We start from the raw sequence: 22,953 nt of genomic DNA on the forward strand, positions 1-22,953 counted from the left end.
AAGTCAGCCAAAGTTGTGAAATAGTGCCCACAGATGCTGGCCCCCGACACCGATTGCAACATATTAGTTACTAATACAATGTGACCTTCTTTAAGCTGGACACAATTATCCAGCCTGCCAAGCTTTAGCACAGTTCCTTCAAACTCTAGCAAAGAGTACTGTCTGCCTTGAAACCCTGGTGGCACAGGTCCATTAGAGTGCTCTCCTGACAGTCTTGGGTATGAATTGAGAGAACCTGTGGAAACATTACTAAGAAAGCGTTTCTCACTGAGGCGCTTGATAACCTGCTGAAGAGCTCGAGCCTTCGTCCTTACTAGGGTCTTAAGTTTATAAAGGAAGTTTTCAAAAACGAAGGCTGAAAAGTCATCAAGAGGGCCAAATCTTCTGGCATCGTCAGCTAGATGCAACAATGAGTGCACGTTATAGACATAGATCCCCTTTCCATATAGGGAGCCAGCCTCAGCTACAAACTCTTGAAGAAGGTGCTCCGCCAAGTCCACGTTGTGCACTGCGTAATCTGGGCATGCAAGGATAGCAATAGCAGCACTAAGCTTCATAAAATGGTCGTAAAACTTTCTTTCCAAATTTCCTTGGAGGACAAGTGGTCCATAGTACAGTAGAAAGTTCCTAAACTCAACCGCTTTCCACTGCTCCAAAAATTGCAGTGATCGTGGCCTGCGCTTCATGTCACTTGGAACATACAAGTTAAAACTAGCAAGCATCGTGGATACATGAAGCTTTGACTGTGATGACATTTTTGAAGCTGATGGCTTTTTAGAAGCCCAATAACAAATGAGTAGTTTCTTCATTACTCCCAAACAAACCAGGTGCATATAGTCTAGTGGGAACTGTGTGACCATCCCAACACCAAAACACTGCAGCGGAGACTCGCTATGGTGGTGATGTTCTTGGGCAAAGCTCCTGAAATCTTCATCAGTGCGCAAGGGACTGTCATGGGAATCAAAAATGATTTTCCTGTCAAGTGCAGAGTATGCACCCTTTTGAGTGCACCTTTCACATCCAAAATAGGCTGTATGGCCCTTAATGCATTTGATGTAAGCCCTTGCTGGGGCATCACACACAAATGCATGGATTTTCACAGCATAGACCTTGCCATTGTACATAAGGCCCTCCTCAAGCAGCTTCCTTATTTCGGAGACAAAATCACTTAAGTACAAGGTCACATCTCCAGGCTTGCTGTCACCCTCATAGAGAGCAGCAACAAATGGAGAGGAGTGTGAACTTTCCTTTACAAGCACGAGAATCGGCCAGAATTGCTTTCTCGAGCTGCGGGAGAGCGGAAGGCCGTCTACGTTCACAATGAGTGACAATGTCCGACAATCTGCAGGAACATGTGCAACATGTTCTTCCAAAGAACGAGAAATTCCAAAATAGTGGTAACGACCACCGGTCATCACTGCCAGATCAGTATGCCTCTGCGTCTTTAGCAATGTTCTAGCATCCGAGGGTAACTCTGGATGGTATGGCTTGAGCACTTTAAGCAGGGAATTCAGGTGTGAAGCAGGCAATTTACTATTAATAGCCCATACACGCAAGTCGTACTCTAGACACTGAGTAGCGGCACCAGACTCAGGTGTCATCCTATCTTCACACTCCACCAACTCGTCATCGTCAGAAATCCGCGACAAGTCTGACGTTGCACTTCCTATGTCAGAGATGCCGCTAGAGGTGCCAAAATCTGACAAGTTGGAACTGCGGCTTTCATCTGCGTCCTCGCCTGGCACTGATAAAGAGGATAAAACGACATTATGCGACAAAAAGGCGTATTGATCCTGCTCTGCTCCTGATGCGCACAATCTGCTGTCACGACCATTATCAACAACGGCCAAACAATTTTCTAGTTCGCCGTGAACAGCCTCTGCTATTCTTCGGCGTCGTTGCCGAATGGACACTTCACTTAGTGAACGCTTCACTCTCTTCATGATGCAACGAATGTAGCACTTAAAACCATCACGAAGGGCATGGCTAAATTTGTGCCAACCAACACGTGTTACAGCACAACAATGAGTAGAAATCACTTACCACTGAGGTCATCCTCGGAGCAAGCCTGCGCCATTTCAGTTGAATTGCAGAGAAGCTACAAGAAAAAAAGCACAGGCACGGCGACTGCAAAAAAAACTATGCTAGAACAACAAAAAACGCGGACTTTGACACGACTGCCGCTGAGTGGCACGTTTTTAGATGAGCGCGCGTCGCAGGGCTGGCTGTCGCATGGAAGAAGGCATGGAAGAAGGAAATGGGCTCTCGGCTGTACCGCGATTTGGATTTGTGATGATCTCCATGGCCATTAGACTGCGGAGCGTCAGTGAAACCAGAACTCAATTTTTTCGGCAGTTTTTATTTAGACCGCCTGCTTAATAAAAAAACAGATATTTCAGCTGTTTAGAAATATTTTCGATACAGGTATATATTTTTACATCAGTGTGACATAGTTAAGTACACTTGCACTGCTCGCCAGCTGTATGCACACCACATGCAAGCTTGCGCTCGAAGCAAAAAAAAAAAAAATTAATGTAGTAATGGTGAGGAGAAGTGATCTAGCTGGTACCGGCTTTTCTATTTGGGCTTCAGAAATAGCCCGAGAGGGCAGACAATTAGCCTATAGCATGAATGTTATAGCAATGTCATCGTAGGTGGTTCAACATTTATTCATCATTTGACAATATTGCTGCAATGTGAAAAAGACCACTTTAGAGCAACGTTATCAGCATGTTGCTTGGTAACATTGCAGCAACATTATCTAATGTTGAAGAATGTTAGCGCAACATAATACAACATTGGCAATGTTGTTGCAACGTTGCAGTAACATACTGTGCTACTAGGGTAGCTGCTCCTCTGAACGCACGATCGACGGTCCACTGATTGCAATGGCGATGGTACTGACGGAAACGACGAGTTCGCATGAGTCGGCGATGCGCCCATAAAGTTGGCTTCGCAGCGGTGCGGATCATTTGACGTCATTTTTCGCGCTCGGCCAATAGCGGTGCGAGCGGCGCCGGAAAAGTTATGCGCAACTCTGCTCCCTGCGGGAGCACATAGCTTCCTCTAAATAGAGGAGGCTATGGGGAGCATATACAGGAACACTAAGCGAGATATGTAGGGTGGCTTCTAGCCACCCTAGAGATATGTGTCTGCGAGGCTTGTGTTGGCTGGTGTTGTAAGAGGCTTCGTCTGAAACGTGGATATGGCTACACAAATAACCCGTTCTGAAAGTAAAAGTTTCATAAAATGTTTCCATTCACGCAAATTACATCTTTACTCACCTACAATGCATGACGAAGGGAAGAAAAGCAAGAACAGACGACAAACTGTTTCAAAGCAATGCCTCCTTTACTAGATGCCTGCCGCGTCGCTAGTCTTCCCATTGGAGCGTAGGTTCCCGTAGTTCAGAGTCGCGGAGATACGACGCTCGCAACCAACCCACTTCCAGTTGCGGAGAAAGTGACGAATACTAGGCTGGCGCTCGCTCGACCAATGGCTTAACGAGAGACCGTGGGTCCTGACTCTGGGATCCCAACAGATGCCGCTAAAATCTCAGAGGCAGAGCTACGTGATTTAGATTTGCAACGGCCACCGCAGCTATAGCGCTCGCAGCCGACCCGGGTTAACCCGGGTGGGGAAGACTAAAGAGGAGAGTAGTAGTCTCGGCTCACGTGGCAGGCATCTAGCTCAAAGCGAGCGCGAATCTTGTCTGTCCTCCAACTTTAGCGGCGCGCTGATACTTTTTAAGTATCATATAATTGTACATGCAATAACAAGTTCTCATAGTTAAACAAAACATGTTTTTGTGTAATAATAAAGCTAAAACTGCTTGTAAAAAGCAGCAGTTTTAGCGTGAAAATGAATCATTGTGACAGACGGAACGTGCTTGCCTGGCTCTTCGAGAACGATGCCAATACGAAGTCACAACATACCGGCATTCCCATGCATACCACAGCGCAGCAACGCCAGATTTCGCTCTAGGTACTATAGTGAGAAACTGTATGATTGCCAGTTCCTTAAACTCTTAAACTTCGCGCAGCAGCCGAAGCGCTAGCATCATAGCGTCAAAGTCAACGTTATAAGACATACTGCAGTTTCGCAGAGCCAACTGGCCGGCGTGGCCGCAGCGGCTGTCACCGGAACTACCGGCGCTGCAGTCGCATCTTTTGCCACGCGCCGCGCGTCGTCTGCTCTTGATGCGACGCGTCGTTTGCCACAACTACTCTGTACTGCTTTTCCGTCAGTAAATGCAGTTTAGCTACACACTGAGTTTTGTGGCAAAGCTGCCACGACTTACGGTGTTTGTGTACTATCGGCGCTGCAGTGACGTATCTACGCAGCGCGCGTCGTCTACTCCGGCGATGTGATCTCTGCGGTAGGTCGTTTTCCCCGACTGGCCAGTGTTGTTCGTTCTTTGACGACTGTGTTTTGCCTGCCCACACAATATTTTATGCCAAGGACCCTCGAATGACATGTCTAGCTAGTGTTTAGAGGCTGCAGCTACACCGCAAGTGAGCGATCGTGCACTACGATTTCGCTTTTAAATCAACTTTTTCTCTATAAGAGCGTCGCGGTGCCTCAGCGGGGGCTTTATTTTTTGCTGCTTAGACGGCGAGCGCCTGTGCAGACGTAGCGACATTAATGCATCACGCCCAGCAGTCACTTGAGACAACGCTGTGGTGAATTTAACCACGCCCGTCAGCGCTTCTTCGCCTAATAAACTTGACACATGTATTTTTTTTCATAGTTGTCCGCTGGTATTACGGGACGTGCAAATGCGACGCGTTGTAAGTGAACATATACTGTGAACATAATAAGAACATAAATACTGTGAACATATTTAAGTCAAAGTTTAATTTATTTCCTTTTTGACTAACAAAACAAACAACAAACACAGTGACACTTTTTATTTACTTTGTGCACAAAAAAAGTAATTGCGAGCACATTTTGCTCAAAGTAATTTTACCCTCTTTCTGGGTGCTTGCACCTGCTCTGTCAGCGATATGTATCACTAGTTCTTTGTTTTTTTTTCTTTTTTTGAAAAAGAAGTGCATGACAAGATAGAACTTGATGAGCAGTCACCTCCTCATAATGAGTATCACATCCTAGTGCCGGCACAGATGCCTTGTCTAGCCCGTCCAGGATGCTCCAAAATAAGTCGCCATAAACTGCGTTACTCTCGAGTGTGTGACGAATTATTTCTTCTATGTATTTGGTGACGGTGAACATTCGAAAGACGGTTCGCATAAGCACCCTGGATTGAATTACCTCAGCTCTGTGAAAAGGTTATGCGAGGGTCGTGGGTCACGTGCACTTGGTGGCACAGAAGCACTTTCTAATGATTCAACACACTGTTCGCAAGACACAGATTTGGTAACTTTCTTCAGTGTATATCCAGTCAGGTAGTAGACAACCATTTCTTGTGTTGCTGCTTTTTGGCACCCGTGGTCGCCCAAGTCATCCGTGTGGCCTACTGAACGACTCATCCCACAGAGCTTCTTGCATAGCTTTGCTTCAACTGCACCTTTCAGCTCAGCAACAGCCTTCGCCTTTCGCCCCAAGCTGTCGTGAAGAGACAGCAGAACACCGTCGGGAGCGGAAGAGCAATTTCCTCTCACTGCATTTATCACAGGTGTGGACAAAGACTGCTGAAATTAACTACGGATGGGTGGTCATTGTCACCATGAAATGAATGGGCAACACCAAAGAATTTCTGAAATCAATAAAGAAAGCATTCTGTAAGTGATTTTGCCTAAGCACTTTTTAATTTAATGGTCCTAGCGTGCAGTAATGAAAGTAATCACGATAAAACAAACTTTGCATTTGCGGTTTGTGCATGCGTGTAGATTTTAAAAATTCAACAGCTCTCCACATTTTCAACAAGCATTTGCGCATTACATCTTGGGGATCTTGGTTGAGCTTCACTTCCAGTAGGGAACATCAGCTTCGTGGAGCTCATCAATTATGTCGAGTACCAACATTAGTGTAACACGTAAAGCTTCGGTTGTGTGTCGCGAAGCAAACATAGGCATATTTCGGTGGTGGTAGTTGTGTTTCGTGATGTTGAGCAGGTCAAGAACCTTCTTGATTATCTGCACAAATAAATGAATTTATAGTTTGCCCTAAACTGTAGGGCTTCACTAAATATTATTGCAGTGAGTTGGACGCATGTACACGGGTTTAAAGCGAACCTCCATCTTCGGTGAGCGCTTTCGTATTCCTTCTGCAGGATGTTTTGTGTTGAGTGCATCAAAGGCGTCATTCATTGTCATTGTAGAAGCTTCTGTTTCCTCCGAGTCTTGGAGGCCTTCAACGCTTTCTGCCCTGTATAACTGCAATCCAATAGCAGTACTACGGCTGAACAGCTGTGGAAGACAAACAAAGTGGAACAGTTGTATTTGAAGAAACTTACAAAGCAACAAAGAGCCGCCTTCTATATTTAGGCATATTACTTTACTATTTATAATAGCTCCCGTGTGCAGCCAGTTGCACGTTCATTATCTGCAAGTTTTGGGGGTTTGTGCGCTGCTGAGAGCTTGGGGACGACTTTGAGATTATGCTTTCTTTCGCACTCAAGGAGGAGCTGATAGCAGGCAAAGTTTATGCGGTAATCTCCAGCCTGAAAAAAAAAATTGTCGACGCCAATTAGCACAGGTTATGAAATAAAGTACGTTAGCTCACCTGTACATATTTGTGCTTGAGCAAATGGTTGCGTACACACTTCAGGGCATATGTGGCACATCACAAATGAAACAAAGGTACACGCGCTCAGGCAGGCATGGATCTGGAATCTTGTGAGAAGGTTACGCTGATTCCCATCTGCTGCCACATCGAGCGATTGTTCCCAGCCCCGTCACATGACTACGGCGATCGCCATAGCACCATGTTTATGCAATTGCATTACTGCTTGCAACATCAGCTCTGCTAAAATCTTGCCAGGCGCAGCACCTCTCGTGGCAAAGGTGACAATCGGTTGCACCCAGCTCTGCAGAAGTGGTACGAACATCAGCACGAGCGCATGACCTGCAAGTTGGTCAGTTCCTTCATTTGAAATACCACCGTAGTCCACAAAACCATCAAGTTTGAAGGTTGACTTGTTGAAATCGTACGCCTGGCGTAACTTAATTTCATAGAGAATCAGTGTGCCGAATTTCCTCCCATCTGCTATGTTGCCCAGCTGTTTTCCGATAGCTTCCATACAGAGAGGATTGAAACCATACTTGCATGGTATTCCCAGTGGCGTAGCAACAGGGGGGGCCGGGGGGCCGTGGGCCCCGGGTGCAAGGGGCCAGTGAGGGGCGGGGGGGTGTCATATACGTCTGAAGACACCCCTCTTTCCGCCGGCTACACCCGGGGAGGGGGGTGACAGAAGACCTATGGGCTCCGGGTGCCAGACGACCTAGCTACGCCACTGGGTATTCCTTTCAGAATTTGTGTGAGACGGCTCAGGGAGGCCAAGGGCAACACGTTCATGTCAGATAGAAGCTTATATGCTCGAGGGCTCGCTGTCCTCAACATTAAACAATTCAGACGCCAGTCCGCATTATACCGCATGCCACACGGAGACTTTGCTTTCAGCTGTATAAACGATGTCATAAATGCAAGTCGATGTAAAGGCGGAAGTTCGGCCAATGCTTCCTCAATTCTGTTATCGGGCATTTCAGAAAGCCTTTCCTTCAGAACCAAAATGTCCTTCTTTTGCTTTTGATGCGCAGCAGCCTTTTCTTTCCATTGCATAGTTTGTGATATCGCTTGAGCGTTGCGCTCGGAGCCTTAATGCTCAGTCGAAGTTTCCTCTGTAGACGGAGACAACGCGCGCATACTAGTTGCTTTGTAAGTTCGTTGCACTGCTTGTGTTGCATATTATCTAGCTCGCCGTGTCACACTGGCCTGCTTTCACGCCCGCGCATATGTTCAAGCTGTCTGCTAGCTTCTCTCAGGATTCTTCCCACACTTGCAGTGCTAGTCGCAGCTCGAAATAGCCTCTTGGGAATTTTGCTGTAGCCGTTTATGCAGCAAGTGTCATCCTCTTCAAGCACAACAGTTTCCAATACTTGCAGATGCCCGGCGCTACCAGTTGCCTCATATAAAATATAGTCCACATCGCTTCTGTGTTGCGTCGTCCTCAACAATTTCGAACCTCCAGAGCGCAGAAGGCAGTGTCACGTTTGTGAGATCGTTGAGTACAAAGTGTGTAGCGCATATTTCTGAAGTTCCTTCTTCCAAGTCCAACGGCAGGTTTGAAGTTGAAGCGCTATCACTGCAATTCTTTGCCCGATGTGCTTGCCGGCACTAAAATGCGCTCGTTCTTTTGGTGGACGTCGCTTTCGCTGCGCATATTTTGGGTTTGAGATGTGCTCAGGCAGCCCACGAAAGAGCCGAGGAAGTACGCCGGGAACAAGCATCTATTTCCCACGAGGAATCAATTAATATTTCTTTTTTTTTAAGCACTTCTTGTTGGGCTAGTTGGTAGCTGTTCATTATAAAATATGAAGACGCCAAATAAACAGACACAGACAAGAGAAGAGAACGGGACAGGGCGCCACTCACAACTGTTTTATTTGCAGAACGCAGGCGCAAATATACTGTCAGTCAACACATGCGCACAGAGCAAACATTCATTCACGCATCTAATCAAACATTCATGACGCAACACGCTCAAGAAACCTCGTCTCGGCCTTATATAATGTTATCGAAGTATCGCTAACCCACAGGCTGCCTTTCTTGCCTATGTGATAGGCTTCAACCAGTTCCCTTGCTCTAGTATCTTTACTTCGGGCAAGAATCCGCACGTCTGAAAAACGTGGTTCACAAGAGCGTGAGGGACAGGTCCCGATGTGCTTAGGCAAATTTGGGCCCTCTTTCATTTGCTCAACATTTCTTTCGATCATGCTCTCTGAGATTCCCCTTTCGTGCGGTCGTTCCTATATAGGTCAGACCGGGCGCTGTGTTAATGAGCGTGTCAGCATGAAACAACATGCTTGTAGTATTTCAAAATGCCGTCTTCCTCAAACTGGCGTTCACACACTTTTGATTTGTTTGTAAGGCTTTTGTCGTTTCGGTGTAGCATGTGTTCCTAACTTTTAAATCCTCCAGCGTCTTGCGGCGGTGCGAAAAAATGGTGACTAGCATCGTGTCTCAGGTCGCTGGTGCAGCCGGGGGCAAAACAGCACGGCATAGGTAACTTCTTGCTGCGCACCTTTCTTTTATATTTCGCTTTGAGCTCTGAAATAATATATGTCATGAGACGTGGAAACACTTCTTCAGGAAGCTTTCAAGAGAGCCAATCGCCACACATCACACAGCACCTACAAAACGGAGAAGGATAGCGTCAGACGATGCAGCGCAGCCAACATGAAACCAGAAGTGAAGCAGAAGTCAAGTTTCGAGTTCATTACTAGAAATGTATTCACAATACATAGCTGGCATATGACAAATTTTCACAAAGAGGCTCAAAATTAGGAACTGTGAGATAACTACTTCTCAAAATGGAAACCGGAAATCTACCAGGAATGAAGGAACTTCTATCAGAAGCGAAACAAAAAGTGACAAAAGATGCGATTGCAGCGCCGCTAGTTCGCGTGATCACCACTTCGACCACCTCCCGAGCCGGGTGGCCGGGTTGTGAAACTGAAGCCATAGAGAAAGCTGAAGCACTGAAGTATGTCAGAGTGTTCGTCAAAGTGGTGTTCGTCTCTGTCTCTACGGCTGTGTCTGTGTTGAATCAGTGGTTGAGTGGACGGACTGGAACAGTCTAACGGCAATATTCAAAATTTCTACACTTAACTGCGCAGCAGTGCTAGTTTTATTAATTTGTACGCGTTTTCACGATCCTATCCAAGATGCCACGGATTATGATCAAAGGCGGTGTTTGGAGAAACACCGAGGTAAGAAGGAATAGGACTAATAAGCAGCTGCGTCGTTCACACCGATTTACCGCTTTTTTCATTGCTCGCAGCATTAAATATCGGGTACCAAAAAAAAAAGTTAGCATTTGTGTGTATAACGTAACCTTACACACTAGCAACGCTGCTTGGAGCTCGTGATGGAAAAGTCGAAACCCGTTGCTACTCGCAGTACCCCACTTGCCGTTTACTTTTGCGCATTGCTCGTAGGGCATGTGATGCTGTAATCGCGCACTGCATTCTAGTCTAAACTGGATATAATCTTTGTCCTTTGGCACACATACCAAATAGCGGAGTCATTTGACTGCTGTCGCTTTTTTTTTTTCGCTTTATTTACTATTACCCTGCCACTGAATCGCTTGATTTTTGCAGCCCCAAACAGCAAACGCCCCAGTCATAAAACTGCGAGGTATTAAGTAAACATGCATTGTATTGTAGGTTGGTCGCTGGAATGGGTATCTTCAAAGGTCTAAATGTAAGATACCGAATTTGGATTACACCTCTTAAATCGTGCACTTTCGGAAACGCAGCATGAGCTTGAGGACTCGTGGCTCGGTTACGTGATTGCACTGAGAAGCGTCATCGTTTGTGAAGTCGTCCTACGAGGCCCCACCTGCCTTGTTTTCTGAAGCCCCCCCCCCCCCCCCCCACGCACACACAACGGGGTGTTCGTACCCTATTCTTACCTCAAACAAAAACTCAGTCCCGTTTAAAGCGCCGTTTTTATTTATTTATTTATTTGTTTGTTTTTGCTGCTGAAGTAGGTTGATTCAGTGGGAGGGAAAGACGTATAAGTTAGGCACAGTGGGCTTTGACTATTCGGGGACCTTTTCGTGATGGGCGGATGGGCACTGGAACACAGCTAACTGTTTCTTTGAGGCTTCCAGCCAGAGGGGTGACTCAAAAGTGCTGCATGCGCTCACACACATTCTGGCCAATGCCATAGTCGGCTTCCTACGCTGCCCCACATGTACTCTGTACACAACCTCTCCTGCCACATGTATGTTGCTCTTTGACGACCATGGCTGGAATGTGCAAGTCACTTCCAGTGCTGTTATTCTGACTTTGCCATTGGCACACCCCAGCAAATCATAACCACTTCGGAACAGAGGAAGTTGAAACAAAAACAAACCACTCGCATGAGGAGCACTTGTTTGATCAGTGCATTTTGACTGGCTTAGTTTGCAGTTCTACAGCGAGTGACAACTGCCTAACTAACTCCTACTTTGTTGTGACTGAGAACTGTCTGTCTCAGTTAGCTAACATTGTGCTATACCACCTCAGTTTTTAAAAAACATTGTGGCATTAAACCAACATACACTGTGGAGTTGAGGTTGCCTTGCATGAAGTCGCACTGCTTTTCAAGTGTTGTACCATCATTAGAACCCACATACCGAATTTTCACGTAAATAACGTGACCACGAATATAATATGAGAGAGAGCTTTCAGAAAAAAAAAAAAAAATATATATATATATATATATATATATATATATATATATATATACATATATATATATACATATATATATAATGATTATAGTGCAATGTGATGCTGCAATGAAACTGGAAACTATGCATAATAGTGGATGCTCGCAGGGATTTATTCATGTAATTTGCGAACAGTCATCCCAAAATAAAGTGAAAGGATGAGTGCTGACGCCTTTGCTGAAGGTTGCGATTAATTCGCCTTAACCACATTAATGTGGCTTTAACAGCGTTTGAAATTGGAACAAAGATTTTGCATAATTCACGGTGCCAACTCTTTGCTTCCCACTCTTGCACGAGGTGAAGTTGAAGTGGGCACAGTGAGCATGGTGAGCAGGTGAACCAAGCCAGGCCTAGTGCACGTGTGAGGTTATGGACAAAGAATTGCTTTATATTCATGTCACAAGCCCAAATATAACACGAGGCATGTTCTGAAGCCAGAATTAAATATATATATATATATATATATATATATATATATATATATATATATATATATATATATACTTGCATTATATTCATCCTAATATTCTATTTACTTCTTGTACAATTAAGTGCTTTGTGTGTGTGTTAGTGTGTAAATAAAACAAACCTAACAACATACACATTTGTGTCCTTATGCAGACTATTATATGGTTGTCTGATGTGTGAAAATGTATAAAAGAAGCTTGTCATCGTAAAATAACCATGGCCTTTGACTAGGGGTATGCAAATTTCCTCAGTGCCATTAAATACAAGTTGACCTAAGTAGCCGAATAATGGGCAGAGTCTGAATGTAATAGGCAAAGACCATATTTTGGATTGGTTGCCTTTGGTACACCATGCTCAGTATTGCCAGTAGGTAGATAGCCAGAACCAGATTCTTGCAAAAGATTGTATGGTACAGCATCTTCTACAGCCACTTTTGCTTCAAGGCAACATGCTGTTGTTTGCGCGGTTTGTGCTGTCGCTTTCTCTGTGTTGGCACTCGTGGTTGCTTTTCTTGCAAAATCTCTGCATAACATCCTGAGTGTTTTGCAACTTAGCTGGACAATCAATGCAAACAAGGCTTGACAATTCCAGAAGGTGTGAACTCTTCATCCTTCATCTAAGCGGTATACACCACTGCATGTGGTATGCTGTTTTGTAAAGGAGAAATTGTTTCACGCACATGTATTGTGCTACTAAAGACTTGCTTCATGTAACACCGTCACGCAAATATCACGTCCAATTAAATGCGTGTAAATCTGTAGTTTTGATGTATCACAACCGAGAAACAATTTACTTACCTTCGTATTGCATACCCTTCCTTTATCTTAAGGTAAAGCTTGAGTACTGGTAAATGGCTTGAGTGCAGCTTTTTTAACTATAAACCTGAATAAGCCTGGTCTTTTTATGCCTCTTAATTACGGCTTTACCAGATTGTTCATTCCCCTGCTGCACTCGAGCTTCATGCCCACAGCCTAACACTGCATGCGCAACACATCTTCCTTCTGTGTTCAGTGCAAAGATATCAGCAGTTGAAACTTAAATTTCTTAGATAAAGCAAAGGTGCCATATCGTGCTACTTTGCTCCAGGTCCTAGTAGTGACATCACTAGCCGAGCTGGTGCTTTGTTCTGCTGCCCATTCCCTGCTGAACATTCTTAATCTATATTTGACAGCAACTAGGCAACAGAATATGCGATGCAAGTATGCTGAATTGGTGCCCTTTATCAAGCAGAGGACCTTTACTATTGTCAGAAGCCTTTATCACTTTTTGTGAAAATTTGTTAGTTGACATTTCGTACCATAGTTCGTATGTGGAAGCCATCGTCAGGCAACTACTGGTAACCTGATTCTTCAAGAATGCCTGTGTGTGTGGCAAAGCACAACCTTTCCCATGTTCTGGCTGCTAATCTTGGGACCCAAGGCCCACCGTTCCCTGTGGCTCAGTAGCAGCGACTGCCCATTTACACTTGTGCACTTCGTTCCATGGAATGCGAAACATTTTCTATTTACGGAAAAATTCAAGCAGACAATCGCTCAGCAGCCAGTCATAATCGTGCCACAGAAGCGTACATGGGAATGCTGGAGCAACAAAGAGTTGTGCCCCAAACCAAAAGTACAGTAGTAGACAACTCGCCATTTTGCTATCCACTTATTGCCCAAATCAGTGCAAGTGAATGCGGTAAAGAATGTCGGAGTGCCTGTGAACCTTTTGTCCTTAGTGAGCGTTACTTTACCACTGCATCCTAGTCAGGTCCTTTAAATGAATGGCCTAGATAAGTGTCACATTAAGGGATACCCATCTTTGCATTGATGCATCTTACTGGGCGTTGCGTAGTGAATGTCAACGTGTCCCGAAAAGTAATCATAGCAATTAAAGCCCCAGATAATGTTGGAAGCAGTAGTAGAAATCATGATTGCTGTATGTTTAAGCAAGCCCTGTCTTGCAATGACTAATGGGGCATATAAAAACTGCTGTAAAGACAGGGTGCTTTTTTAATGCTCTTTGTCATGAAATATCCATTTTTCAGGATGAAATCCTTAAAGCAGCAGTGATGAAATATGGCAAAAACCAGTGGTCACGAATAGCATCATTACTTCATCGCAAGTCTGCAAAGCAGTGCAAAGCTCGTTGGTGAGTAATTTTTTTTGTTAATTCATGTCTGTAAAATTAAGCAAATACACTCTGTTGTACTGTTTGCTTGTGACTGTCGAATGAGGGTTTTGCTTGTAGCAAAGAAACAGTGAGGCAGTCTCTTTACAACCCAGAGGCCCCTGCAAGACAACACCAGCATGTTACAGGAGAGCCTACCACTTTAATGGTTCCATGTTGGAAATCATATGATGCTTGGGCTAATTTGGATTCCAGACTAGATCGAGCTCTCCTGGTGGCGTACGCTACATCCTCCCTTTTGTAGAGAAAGCTGATAAGGGGCCCTTATCTCAGCATCTTCGCTGGTCTACCTGACCTTGCTGAGTACAATGGAGGACTGTCGGTGATGGCTTTTTTTGCCCTTTCTGCCTAGGGCCTATGACCATGGCTTTTGTTACACATTTCCTGAGCAGGCTCAAGTGTACAAATTAGGCTAAGGGCACATTTGTCCAAAATAGGCGTCCTTAGATGTTGCAAGGTCAACTTGTGAATATTTTAAGTGTGAAAGTCAAGCGACACCAAGTGGCATTGGTTGGGCTGGACGACACAACACCAGTGGACGTTTTTACCGCATAGGAGTGCGGTCATCTGACTTCTCTCTGAACTTTACCTGCGAATTTCGTGGTTTGTATCTCCACCTCCTCAGCTGTGGAAAGTTGTCACAATAGGCATACAGCATGACAGTTGTTAAAGCTCTCCCTCTGCTGCTTGCGAGCTGTTTCATCTTGTTTGTAGTATTCTCTGGGGGGCTACTCAGGTAGAAGGGACCTTGGGGAGGGACTTTATCCAGTTGAAACCTGGAATATCGCATCACATGATGACTGCTGCACGAGGATCAGCAGACTTGCTGAAAAATTATTTATCGGTTTGTACTGTGCATTCTGCCTTGCCATTCACTTAAGGGAACTTGGGGCTTGAAGTGATGTGCTTGGAACTCTTACCTGAAGCTAAATTTCGGAACTGCTTTGACAAGAACTGTTAGCTTGCTTGTTTATTCCACAGAGGGATTGGTCTGAACATTTGATGCCCACTGTAAAATCCAGTGCTTCCGTTTTGGTGTGACTAAACCGTTCTTTAGCATTGGCCAGAGACCTTGATGCACACACAACAGTGTTGCTGACACTTAGTTGATCTTAAGGTAGAACAGCTCTGACACCAAATTAACTGTCATTGGCTGATAGCATAGCCATGCAGGAATTATTGCACTTGGCTCAGAAGTGAGCAAGCTTGTTGAGGCAGCTTCATTACTAATATTTGGAGAAGTGTGCATACTGATGCTATAACAGGTGACGGAGAAACTGTCCCATGTGGTTCACCATGTTGAACAAGACCTTCTTCATCTGCACTAATTTTGATGAAAGAAACTTTATATGTTATGTTTAAAAGACGTACTACTATGACTTGATCTTCACTCCAGCTTCTTTTAGACATGGAATCAGGGTGTCTATCAACTGGGAAAACTGAATTCTCAGTAATTTTGAATAGTCTGGACGTACTCAGGGAATACTTAGGGAACTTGTGCTTCCATTAAGGGAATATTAGCGGTAATTATATTGAAAGGGAATGAAAGTCGCAGTAATGCTGGCTCACATAACAGAGAGGAATTGTAACGAATCGTCTTTTGACGCCATGTTGTTGGCTGGAGGAGTTGCCAGAGTACAGAATAATAAAGAGCATTAGCTTGTCCAGTACTTCGGTTAATGCAGGCGAGCAGTGCGTCTTACCAGAGGGGCGTAGGCGTTAACGTGAGTAGAGCAGTGCAGCCACCTGGTGACGCAGAGCTCAACCAGACAAATACAGAGTTAATATTGGAGTAATGAAGTCTATTCTTTTTCACTGCTGGTCTAAATTTTCGCAGAGCCGTAATTGTGTGACGATTAATTGTGTGTGATGCAAAAAATTTGCATCACGAACAAAGTAGAATATACTTGGTTGATGCAGTGTTAATTAGCTCTGTATTTGTCTGGTTGAGCTCTGCATCACCAGGTTGCTGCATCTGTCAAGCCGCTAACATTTATGCCTCTGGCCATCTGCTAATACGCCCAGCATGCCTGCATTTACCGGAATGCTGGACAAGCTAAAGCTCTCTAATGGCAGACTTTCCGGACGCCCGATAATTCGGGCGGCTCCGCGGCACCACCAGGTACCCCATAGAGTCAATGTATAAGAACGTCTCAAATTTCGGACGCAAGAGCCCTTCGCCGTCAGATTTTCCAGACTTTTTTGCCATTACCGCAAGATCGAAACGGCATTACTCAAAGCCACCACTGCCGCCATTTTGATTACCTCAATGCTGTGGTAAATGCTAGGCCTAGTTGCTTTGACGTTCGCTGTTAAGAAGAAGCTTTAGCTCGAGTGCTCCTATCTAAATACATGTAAAAGAATTTGTCTTTCTCAGCAACCACTGCACCAAATTTGGCAAGGTTTGTTGCATTTAAAAGAAAAACGTAAAATCTAGTGACTGTTTGTGTTGAATTTTTTATTAGGTAGTCAATTTTTTATTAAAAATTGGCAAAAATGGAACATTTTCAGAAAACGCAACCATCAAGTTTACAACTCTTTAGCTCAGCAATGAAAAATTATATCACAATTCTGTAAATTGTACCTAATGGTACATCTAAAGCGGACAAAATCAAAATGTTACCACAAATCGTAAAAAATTTAGTAATATTAAAATACAGCTTTTGCAGAACCCTTGTACTCAACGTAACAATTCATGTAAGATATGAAATGACATATCGAATTTGTCCGCTTTGAATGATCTAATGGGTGCCGTTTACAGAACCACAATATCTTCCTGATGGAGAACTACTAATTTGTAAACTTAGTGCTTCTATTCTTTTCAAACTTTCAAATTTTTTAAAATCTTTTTAACGAAACTCAGCCCCAAAATCGAAATTCTGCTTCCAACAGTCACTAGAATTTAACTTTCTCTCAAGCCCCAAAATCGAAATTCTGCTTCCAACAGTCACTAGAACTTAACTTTCTCTCACAAATGCAACAAATTTCATTAAAATCGGTCAAGGGGTTATCTCAGAAAAAGGTTTTTGCGTTTTACACGTATTTGAACAGGCCGCGTCAGAGTTCGGCCCGAGCTAAAGCTTCCTCTTATGCTTCTTGCCGTTTGGCGCCATGTTTTTCATTGAAAGGACTTGCCGCTGTAAACAATGGCACCAACTCCGTCTTAGTGGTCCTCGCGATTACCTTCGAAGCTCGGAAAGCACGGCGCGTTGCATAATGCCAGCTTCACCCCAATAAGTCAGCTGCATAAGTCAGCTTCACCCCAATACAGAAATGGTACGCAGTGAAGCATACTAGAAAGTATTGCGGTGACGCATAACAAGCGTGGGAAGGGGCAATTGTCACGGGACAGAGTATCTATTCCTTAATTATACACACGTCCATCCGCCGTCTCCTGTCACATTATCACCGATATGCCTAATAAGTGTGCTGGTAGGCCTTTCCGGATGTGCCAGTGGCGATTTGAGCCTTTAATGGCAGTAAAAGACATGCATTCATTTTTTCGGACTGCCCGATTTTACGGACGTTCTCGCGGCCCCTAGGGAGTCCAATAAATCAGAAGTTGACTGTACAACTGACGAAGAGGATGCTTTAAATTGTCCGTGGGGCGAATGCGCAGTGGAAGGAGGACAAGAACAGAAGGGACGTGTGCATTAAGAAATGAACGGGAAAGGAAGCCTGCCGCAGCTTCTTTCAAGGAGCTTCAGTTCAAAAAACAAAGTGTTGACTGATGCCGAGATGCAGGTGTCCCTCATCCAAACCAAAAGAACCCCTTGAAAGTAGTGAAACACAACACTGAGGAGGTTGACACACCATCTGTTGAGAATCTCACTTGTGACAAAGTTCGGGCCTCATACCAATGAGCTTGTTATCAATTGATAAAAACAGCTCATATTCAAAAACATTTGTTTCTGTATGCATCTCCTTCCTTTTCATATGTATTTCAGAATGTTTGACTCGATTTGCAATGAGTTTTACCATTTCTTTTATATTTATTTATATACTTTTATATTTTATTCACTGTGCATTTTACTAAGCCATCTCTTCTGATTCCTTTTTGAATAAGATAAATGATACTCGTTACTATTCAAACTGGATTAAGTCGTTTTTTAGCATGCTTACTAGAGAGTGACAGCATCGGGCAACATGGTGTCAGCCTGTCTTGATGTAAAGCAAAGTTCTGTGTCACTCAGGGAATTTTGCAAAGGCACTTTGGAAAAACCTGGAAAACTCTGGGAATTCAGAAATGTCAACTTGGTAGACACCCTGGGAATCAATACTTTGAGATGCTCACATGTACAACATGCATTGCTACAAAGACAAGGATAGTGTCTATCAGGTTGACAGCTTTATCAAGGCATTAGAAAATCTTGCTCATTTATTGTTTATAGTACTTGGGCACTCTGGAAGGTCTTAAGCATTTTTCTACTGCTGCATAGAAGTCGTCAGCTGTCTCTACTTCCTCCTGGACGTGGTGGTGGAAGTCTATGCTCTCATAGACCTCATTGGTTGGGTGAATCAAGTGGCTGGTGAGCATTTTCTTCACCAGCTCCAGCGAGGAGCAGTCTTTGTCAGTCAGCGTTAAAGTGCCGAGGACACTACATGCCTCTCAAGAGCTCGTAGCACACAGAAATGTCCTGTCTTGAACATTTTCCAGCACTCTGTTGAAGCCTGAAGCTTATCTGTAACCATTGAATAGCAACACCCATTCCTTGTATTTGCCGGGGTTCACAAAGTTGAATTTGTGTACCGGGTGAAAACCTGTGGCACTGAAAAGTGGAGAAAAACTGGCTGCGAGATTGCTTCCTTCATTTGGAGGGCTCTATTCATTTGCTCTGATTGCAGGATTAACACCTCTGACTTAATTGGTCAGCTGCTGCTCCTTTGCTAACATTCCACTCTCGTTGGAGAGGGAAGGAGGCAGTCTATTCAGAACCCAAGCACACACTGCTTTTATGCAAGTATACTATATGTGGTTGTGTAGACAACTGGGGTGTGTTAGTACTTGAGAGCCTGCCAAGGGGGGTTACACCTTGGCAGTCACATGGTCTTTGATGCTTCTAGTGATCTCAACTGAATAAAGCTCTTGGTGGGATGCATTAATATTGATATGATAATATCATATCATATAGATGATAATAATGTTGAAGCTTTATTATCATCCATTATTCTCTTTGACCTGTTGTATTTAAAAGAGGAAGCTTTACCCCAGGACTATCACTATCTAAAAATATGTGGGACCAAACATATTCTGCTCAGCATCCACTGCACCAAATTTGATGAGGTTTGTAAGATTTCAAAAGAATGTTAAGGTCTAGTGATTTTAGCAAGCAGACTTTTATTTACGCCATCAATTTTTTAAACAAGAACTTGAAAATTGCAGAACGAAAAAAATTACCGTCAAGCTTTCAACTCTGTAACCCACCAATGAATACAATATTGCTATTGTGTAAATGAATCTATTAAGACATAGAAAACAGACAAAATGTACAGTCTGCTCTTGTCAATTTGACCCTTGGGGAATGCCAAGATTTGTCGAATTATCCAAAATGTCGAATTAGCGAATGGCAGCCAAATGAACGAATTCCAATTCTTTTCTCTTATTGCTGTAGTAGTCTGTAATGTCTTTGTCTGTTGTCCTTGAAGTGCGACTCAACCATCATGAGGTGAAGAGCCATGACATGTTTAAACACAGACTCAGCGCAACGTGGAAGAAAACAAGCGGCAACAGATTGCTTCAAGAGCAGAAGGAGCTTTGACCACTAAAAGATAAAAATTTATGTAAAACAACATCAGGCCTAGAGAAGCAGTAGCTGGCCCCCCGAGCAGCTGTGCTCGCCGGTGTTTATTGGTGCTGTGACCAATGTTGCCTAACTGAGCCTGGCAGGCCACCGAGCCTGGCGGGCCAATGAAGATTAGGCCCAAGGGGGCGTCACCTGCTTGTTACATACAACTTTCTCCCATTTGGAAAAAACAAACATTTACTCCTAATACAATAAAGTAGGGATAAATAAAAAAAGTCGCAGTTTCGTGCGAAAGGCGAAGCATCGATTACGCTAGCAAATTAGTAGACAGCTATACGAAAAGTAAGAATAGTAGTTTTATACGCCGTATAATATTTCTAAACATTTGCTTACTAACTAAATTAACAAGCATGGTGTCACACGCACACAAGCATGAACGTGATCGTGATGAACTCGGCATGTCTTTGCAGTTGGCACTTCCATGCTGATAGAGCAAATGCAGAAAACGGGAAGACAGATGGTGCACTAACCTGAGCCATAGGAAGCATTGCCTAAGCACACGTACTGCAGTACATGGAGGAAGCTACGGCAGCTAGGCTCGAAGCGCGTACGAGGTGGCCATTTTGAAATGCCGATGGCGATATGGTAATGCAGATTTAAGGTCATACCCAATTCTAACACGTGCGCAATTTTTGGACCCGCTTTAGCAGAAAAAAAAAGTGCACATGAGATTCGAGTAAATATGGTAATTGCCTCATTTACTCTACCACGCCCTTGATTGTAATTGAATTTTGAATGCACATATGCTGAATGAGTAGGTTGGTCGCTAGGCCTCAGTGTGGTTGGTCCTGTGGACTGTATTCAAAGATGTTGACATGCATCTAGTAGTGACAGTGTGTAACAATTAGTTGCCAACGCTTGTCTTGCAGGTATGAGTGGCTGGACCCAAGCATCAAGAAAACAGAATGGACACGGGAAGAGGAGGAGAAACTGCTTCACCTGGCAAAGCTGATGCCCACTCAGTGGCGAACCATTGCACCGATCATCGGCCGAACTGCTGCACAATGCCTGGAGCACTACGAGTACCTTCTGTGAGTGCTTTGTGACACTTTTATGCTTCCACAGTGCTTGGAACATGACATTGTTGTTTACACCTTGTGTCTTTTCTTTAGAGGAATGCCTTCACTTTAAAGGGACACTAAAGAAAAAAATCATGTGAGCTGTGTTAGTAAACAACCTTTCCCTGGAAAACTGAAAATATCGACACTTACTGCGAGAAGCTAGGAAAGACCGGTGGCAATGCCATTATGTCATGGACTTCGACGAAGTCCACTAGCGAAATTTTTACCTGTAAAAATAAACTACATAGTATTCCAAAAGAGCCAAAGGCTGAATTTAGGGAGCTTCAAGAACATTTGTTTAACCATTAAGTACCTAGGTATTCACATTTACTGTGATCTAACGTGGTCACAACTTGTTATTGACATTACTATTTCTGCTAATCGTTTCCTGGTTTATCTTCGTCACAACCTCACTTTGGCACATGCCACCTCAAAGCGAAGAGCTTATAAAACACTTGTAAGACCTTAAGTTGAGTATGCTAATACCATTTTTGACTCTCATCAAGCTAACCTTACAAATATGCTTGAATCCATCCAGAACCGTGCCTCCAGGTTCATATCTCTAATTACTCAAACAACATCAGTATGACTTCTGCAAAATCTCAGCTTGGCCTTCCATCTTTCTAATAAATTTTTTGTATTCCTTGCCACCAGGCAAGGCATTCACCAGACCGACCTATCAGACATATCACCATTGCCATCCTAATGCCGTATATCCCGAGCACAATGCAAAGATCTTCCAGGGGTCTTTTTTTCTGGATACGGCACAAGACTGGAATAACCTTCCCGGCCACATCTCCATGTTAACAGATTGCACCCAGTTTAAAACAGCCATAGAGAGTCATTCAAGGTGTCTACCAACCGGGAATTCGCAGGGATCTTGAATAGTCTGGAAATACTTGGGGAATTTGTGCTTCTATCAGGGAGAGTTAGCTGTAATTTTATTGAAAGGGAACGAAAGTCGTAGTAATGCTGGCTTGCGTAACAGAGAGGGATCATAATGAATCGTCTTTTAACGCCGTGCATCGGCTGGAGGAGTTTACAGTGAATGGTCGACTTTCCGTACGCTCGACAGCTCCGCGGCACTATCACGTACCCCACAGAATCAATGGCTAAGAAAAAATGTCTGAAATTTCAGACGTAAGGGCCCTTCGCCGTCTGATTTTCTGGACTTCTTGCTGTGATCACAGGTCTGAAACGGCATTAATCAAAGCTACCGCTTCCACCGTTTTGATTACCTCACCACCGTGGTAAACGCTAGGCCTAGCTGCTTCAACGTTCGTTATAAAACTTCTTGCCGTTCGGCGCAGTGTCTTTCATTGAAAGAATTCGCCACTGTAAGCAGTGGCACTGACTCCATCTTTGTGATCCTCGTGATTGGCTTCGAAGCTCGGAAAGTACGGCGCGTTGCATAATGCCGGTTCCCAAAAGTCAGCTTTGCCTCAATACAAAAATGTTACGCGGTGAAGCATAACAAGTGTGGGAAGGGGCAACTGTCACGGGACACAGTATCTATTCCTTAGTTTGTGGGGATGCGCGACTCTCACGCATCCCCTGATATGTTGGTTTTCCCGCACGGCTCGCGTGGCCTGGTGCCCGCGGCGGTCGGAGTGGTACAAGCGCGGTGCGAGAGATGGCGCGAGTGTCGCGCCGCTGCGGGGTTACTTGGGTGCGGGGAAGACAAGGCGAGACCGTCTCGCGTGGCCGCCTTGGAATGCGCCACCGTTCGCGTGACAGTACGTGCGAACGACCAGGCGTTGGGATCCAGCATGGGGCGAACAATTTCGCTCACTATCCTGTCGCCGGTGAGTTGGACTTCTAGATTTGTCGCGCGCCCATCGGCATGTTTTGTGGATAGCAACTCGGCTAGCAGGCATTGATCTATGAAAGGTGCAATAAATGCCCTTGTGATGGTTTGCACTACTGTGTGTTGTCGTTCCTTTGTCCCAAGAGCACGGGAGGAGAACCCCACAAGTTATACATGCATCCATCCATCATCTCCTGTCACAGTACGGGCACCAGTAGGCCTAATAAACATGCTGGTAGGCCTTTT

At 44.4% G+C, this 22,953-nt stretch overlaps 1 protein-coding gene across 1 annotated transcript in view; it reads left to right on the top strand.

Moving 5' to 3' along the window:
• Nucleotides 1–9,659: 9,659 nt before the first annotated feature.
• The window catches only part of Cdc5 (cell division cycle protein 21), a 145,347-nt gene continuing 132,053 nt past the window's right edge, over nt 9,660–22,953 (top strand). Inside the window, exons 1-3 of the mRNA XM_050170303.2 lie at nt 9,660–9,890; nt 13,893–13,996; nt 20,709–20,870. Coding sequence (XP_050026260.1) covers nt 9,846–9,890; nt 13,893–13,996; nt 20,709–20,870 — 311 coding nt within the window. The 5' untranslated portion in view covers nt 9,660–9,845. The remainder of the gene's footprint in view (nt 9,891–13,892; nt 13,997–20,708; nt 20,871–22,953) is intronic.

Source organism: Dermacentor andersoni, chromosome 6, assembly GCF_023375885.2.
Source record: "Dermacentor andersoni chromosome 6, qqDerAnde1_hic_scaffold, whole genome shotgun sequence".
NCBI lineage: Eukaryota > Metazoa > Arthropoda > Arachnida > Ixodida > Ixodidae > Dermacentor > Dermacentor andersoni.